Below are 5,874 nucleotides of genomic sequence, written 5' to 3'. Positions count from 1 at the left end.
AAAATGCCAGTGTGGACACTAATTTTGCTCTGACCTGTACATATTGAGAAATGTTTATACCAAACTAAATGTGGTTTGAGTCACACCATGAATCGTTAAGCCCCACGTCGCCACCTGGCTGTGACAAAGGCCTTTTTGTTATATGAATGTCGAGTGTATCAGCTGTGTGTAGCCAGCCCAGAGAGTAGGTAAAGTCTCAGCTCACTCTGCTTGTCTGTCAGTCTGTCACATACTGAGAATGGTGGTGGTTGTGCCCAGCCTTACTGAGAATACTAGACAACTGTTTTCACTGACTAAGCTCGAACAGTGTTTCACAAATGAGTGAATCATCAGTTGGGTGTACAGTGTTTCACAGTAGAGTACTTTACTCAGTGTCTGGGGAACTGAGTGACCATAAGCCATTTATTTTGAAGCCATTGTATTCTAAAGGATTGGAAACAACATCAGCATCAGGATTAAATATGATTTAAGGTTTTGGGGTCTCAATTTAACACTTTTATTTTGTGTGGAGATGTTTTTTATTTTGTCTTATTTTCATTTCATATCATAGATTGCAACTGACAGTCAGTATTTTTAAGTAGATGGACAAATGTGGTAAAATTATAAATCCCCCCCAAAATTGATTTTGTTATCGGATTAAAGCCTTGTTTTTGCGAATAGTCTTTAGAGAATAATCAGCTGTTTTGACGCCGACATTCCCACGTGTCCACACACGGTGAGACCGTTGAGAAAGACTGAAGGGATCACTTGCATCATTGAAAGTTGTGTGCGTGTAAATAAGCTCAAATGAAACGTTAAGTTTGCATTTCAGTAATACCAAATACAGGCTTATCAAATCTAAAAAAGAAAAGATTTATATGAATCTATTTTGTTTATTCCCCACAATAGTAAAACATAGTGAATGAATGTGGGGAGTCTTATCATATGCACAGCATTTGTCTTCGCTTCAGTGATGTGACAGATGTTCACACCTTAACACAGTGCCACATAAAATGGGGAAAATCCCCAGTCCCCTAAAGCATTTCAATATTTATGTCCAGTTATCCTTGCACACTACATTTCTCCCTTGTCTGATGGAACATAAAAGAGCGGAGTGAGGGGAGAGCACAGGGTAGCGCATGAGCAGGTGAATTGGGACAGTATTTCTATAAGTGTCCTTCCGAGTATGGACAGTGCTGGATTCCCTGTAGCCTTGTCGTGGCCTCAGTGCCTCAAATTCTTCAATGTATGAACACTGCGAAATGCAGAGACCTACTTTACACTAATCACACAGTACTGATCTTTCAACAAACAAACTGCAGTATGTCTTCAGCACATGAGCGATTTGTACATTATTTGGTTCAAAGAAAAATGCTTTTTAGAATGTCTATGTATGAACTTGAATTTTAAATTATTCCTGTTTTTTTTGTTTTTTTTTATTAAAAGCACAGACCTATTTTGAGAGAAAAGTTATGTAAATATTTGATTTATTTCATATCCAGGAAACAAAAGATTTATGTGTGGTTACAGCATAAAGAGCAATGTTTTTGACTAAAGAGATGTATTGCAAGACTGAGGCTCATCCACCCAGATCTGAATATCTGCTTTATGAATGTATTATTCTTCTGTTCTGAACCCGGCCGAATGTTCATCTGCATGACTCTTTGCCATTTTTTTTTTTTATTTATTATAATTTTTTATTGGCCCATACTTCTAATTTTGGTCACACTAAATAATTAAGTCCTGAAACAGCTGCTCTGTTTTTTGAGCACAAACAAAACTGTGTACAGCACGTACACAGACACACACACACACACACACACACACACACACACACACACACACACACACACACACACACACACACACAGCCCACAGATATGTTTATTTTCTTTGCTTTGGCTCACATCTTAATGTACACTGGATAAAGCCTCAGACACATTGGTTCATTGACACGTGTTGCATACAAAATCTAATCTGTAAACACTGCAGGTCCATAACACCTTCAAAATGCCTGTTAATGACACTTGATGGATTGCCAAGTAAAAGTTTTTTGTCAACTTGTTTTGTGGTGCATTTCATATCATCAGTTCATGTTATTGTGTGTCAGTATAAACGTCCCATTTCTTGCCAAACCGGAACCTTTGAGACAAACTGATGATTCTATTCACTGTGAGTTTCAAATAACATGGACAAAAAAATGCCATTTTTTTTTCCCTTTGTTCATGATTCTTGGTGCCTTTTTGTGAACAGAACATTTATGTACAGTACACTATCACTGCAAGAATTCACAGGCATGGCAATGTTAAAGTCCATCATTAAAACATTAGTGTGTTTTCTTTCCTTTGCCATGAGATTGTGATGAGGATATCACTACAGCACGCATTTCTGTCATTTGGAGGTTAATGGTCAGATGCAAACTTGAAACCGAAAGGTGCACTTTGTCTATTAAGATTGTGTATGTAGATACTCAGTTACTGAGGCCATTCATTTGTGGCCGTTAACACTGTTAGTGCAGCCACATCTGGTTATGTTTCCTCTCTTACAAATGACACACATGAGTCTGCTGCGCTAAACCAAAGCTGCTCTGTTGTCTCATAATCGGACCACATCAAAGGTTTTGTCTCTTTATAATTGCCAAGCACCAGTCTGCTCGTCTTTGTCTGTTAAGTTTCTGTTGATTTTTAGTGCAACTCTGTAGTGCAAAAGCCTTGTCAAAGAGTGAAAAAAAAAAAGTGTAATCTCCCAGAATCAAACACATTTCCAGTCTGGACTGTTTTTTAAGAAATGAAACATGTAGACATTCAATAAATGATTACAATGTCAATCAATTGATTTGGTACCAATGTTGTTGTTTTTTTACTCAAATCTGATATCTGAACAGATGCTGAATATTTGAACTTATCACAAATTTCTGCTCATTCTCATTATCCGTCTTTTGCATTGTCTTTCTTTATGTTGCCTGCATTTATCCTGTATATCTGTTTTGTTTTTCTTCTCCTGTCTCTCTGTTTTGGAGAACAGCTCTGGAGAACGTGTGTACTCATCATTATACCAAAGGCCACGTCTTCAGTTGTACGAGTGCAATGTAAACCAACACACACACAATAATGGAATATGTGAATCTACACAGGGATGACAAATGGCAGAGATGTTAACATTAACTTTTTTATTGTACAAAATATATATTTTGTGTTTTTGTTTTTGTTTTTTTATTTAAAGCTCACGTTATATTACTGTGAAGTTTTGCTTATCAGTGTTAAGCCTATTGTAAATAATAAAGATATTGATGAATACTGTTTTGTTTTTGGTTGTTCATCTGCCTCCAAACACTTGAATCAGTTATTAAAATTAGTGTCTGTGGCTCAAGAGCAAAGGCAGATTAGCCTCTTCGGTAAGCAGCACACTGGTAACCATGTCTATTATTATTATTATTTGAGTAATTGTTTTGGTCAATAAAATAGAAAATAACTTTCCCAAAGCCCAAATTTACATATTCAAATAGCTTGTTTTGTCTGACCAACGATCCAAAACCATTCACCTTAGAGGAAGAACAATTAAACGATTATCAAATCTGTTGACTAATCATTCAGCTCTAGAGGCTTAAGGGGGCATAGTTTGGAGAGCATTAGAGTCTCAATGGTTTATATATTTTTAAGCAGATCCTGGTTACATGTTTTAAAATGACAGAATTAGTGCGGTGGGAGGGAAAGTTGACTGTAGCTAATACACCTAGTGGTAGAAATTAACTACCTAACCAAGTCAGTTTACTCAATTACTGTAATTTAATATAATTTTGAGGTACTTGTACTTTAGCTTTAGTATCTCCATTTGATGATACTTTAATCTTGTTTCACAGCTGTAGTCACAAGTTGCTTTTCAGATTAAGAATTTACTAACCAAACATGATCAGTTAAGAAAATATGATGCATTATTATAGATTAAACTACTAACTACTAAAGTACTTAAATGAGATCCAATAATACAATCATATAACACTGACAGGGGCCATTCCAATCAGTATTTTTAGCTTTGATACTTGATGTACATTTGTTGCTAATACTTCTGTAAGATTTTGTTGCAGTTTTACTTGTAATCGAGTATTTTAGAGGGATGTTGCTACTTTTGCTCATTTAAGGATCTGAATACTTCTAGTATTTAATACATCCATGTAGTGAGTCAAGCATCCCTGATATGGGGCGCACCATCACCATCTTCATCATCATCATCAGCAGCAGCAGCAGCATCCAGCCCGTGACGCCTGCCCACACCTTATCCGAACTCCTCCCCAGCCGTAGCCTATTGTAAAGATGGCGTCCATCATGGAGGGGCCGCTAAGCAAGTGGACTAACGTTATGAAAGGTTGGCAGTATCGTTGGTTCGTTTTGGACTACAATGCCGGCTTGCTGTCATACTACACGGTACGTTCATTTCCACAGTTTGTAAACGCTAAACTGATCCGCTCAAGAGGTTAGATAGTAGAAGTTGTCGCAGGTTGTCAAGCCCAAGTGGGATAAGGGCCTTGTGTTTGTCAGGAGTTGAGCGACTCAGCTGGCACAAAGAGGCGAGTCTCTGTGATGACAGACCTGTACGTTAGCCAGTAGCGACGGTCCTGGAAGACCAACTGACGAATCGAATGACAGTATTTTTTCCACACTTCCGCTAATGGAGCTAGCTAGCTAGCAAAGAACTGAAATACACAGATTCGTCGAAACATTATTGATAACAGATAACTGCAGCATTAGGTGAGAGAGAGACAGAATGATGTATGCTGGCGAGATGACATTTGTCCCCGGTTACGTTAGTTAAATAAGAATTCGACACTCACTGGTTTGCTAGTCAAATAGCTAACAAGACACCGCGGGAGGAGACAGTGGCTGCTAGTTAGATTTTGATTAGCGAATCCTATTGAATTCACTGTACTCTGATCAGTCATGTCGAAAGTAAAGCAGGCAAGAAACTGTCAGTGTTGCTGCTAGTGAAACAAGTTGTAAGGAAGATAACAACTGAGTTAGCCAAGAGCTGTCCACTCCTCAGAAAGTTGACTGCGTGGTCAAAGCATTAATTTATCTTATTTAAGATATAGCTGATAAAGTTGTTGTCTTCAATGAATGTAAACGAAAAACTCTTTAGCTCGCCTAAGGAGGGTTTTGTTTAGATAGCTGCATGAAATAAATCACTGTGATGGTCGAGATTTGGTGCCTGGTGAGGTGTGAGAATAAACCTGCAGTTACTGTATATTTCTGGGCAAAGCCCCACTGATGCAGAGGTGTGAACAAGTCAGTTCTGCTCAAGTCCAAAGTCAGACTGTAGTCTCGAAAGAAAGCTCAAGTCTTGAATCTGATAAATGTAGAATATAAAGTCATACAGTATCTGATTTAGAGCAGAGGCGATCAGTTCATTAGCAGATTGACAGAAAATGAGCAACTATTTTGATAATAAATTATTTGAGTCACTCTCCAAGCAAAAATCCCAACCATTTGGTGGATTCAGCTGCTCAAATGTGAGGATTTGCTGCTTTCCCATTTTCTTTGATGACGATAAACGGAATATCTTTGATTTTTTGACTGTTCGGACAAAACAAGCAATTTGATGGTTCTGACATTTTGTAAACCGAATGATTAATTGAGAAAATAATTGGCAGATTAATTGACAATAGGAATAATGCTTAGTTGCAGCCCCAATCTTATGTAAAACAAAAATTTCAATTGAGTCAGTTATATGAGAAAAACTGAGTTTTAAATGTATCTTACTCCTTTTTTTCAGTTTACATCATAAAGCACACATTAACAGTAAGTTGAATTGTAGCTTGAGTCAGACTTGAGATCTAGTGATGTGACTTCAGTCACCTCCTCTTCCTTCATATGATTTTTGTCTAAATTTTTGTGGTTTTCT

General features: G+C 37.5%; 1 protein-coding gene across 3 annotated transcripts in view; it reads left to right on the top strand.

The window, feature by feature from the left end:
* Nucleotides 1-4,289: 4,289 nt before the first annotated feature.
* The window catches only part of osbpl9 (oxysterol binding protein-like 9), a 29,657-nt gene continuing 28,072 nt past the window's right edge, over nt 4,290-5,874 (top strand). For all 3 annotated transcript variants that reach the window (XM_070908803.1, XM_070908802.1, XM_070908801.1), the window contains exon 1: nt 4,290-4,400. In XM_070908803.1, the coding sequence (XP_070764904.1) occupies nt 4,290-4,400 (111 nt within the window). The remainder of the gene's footprint in view (nt 4,401-5,874) is intronic.

This window comes from Enoplosus armatus, chromosome 7, assembly GCF_043641665.1.
Source record: "Enoplosus armatus isolate fEnoArm2 chromosome 7, fEnoArm2.hap1, whole genome shotgun sequence".
Classification (NCBI taxonomy): Eukaryota; Metazoa; Chordata; class Actinopteri; order Centrarchiformes; family Enoplosidae; genus Enoplosus; species Enoplosus armatus.
This window is presented reverse-complemented; position numbering and strand designations above follow the sequence as displayed.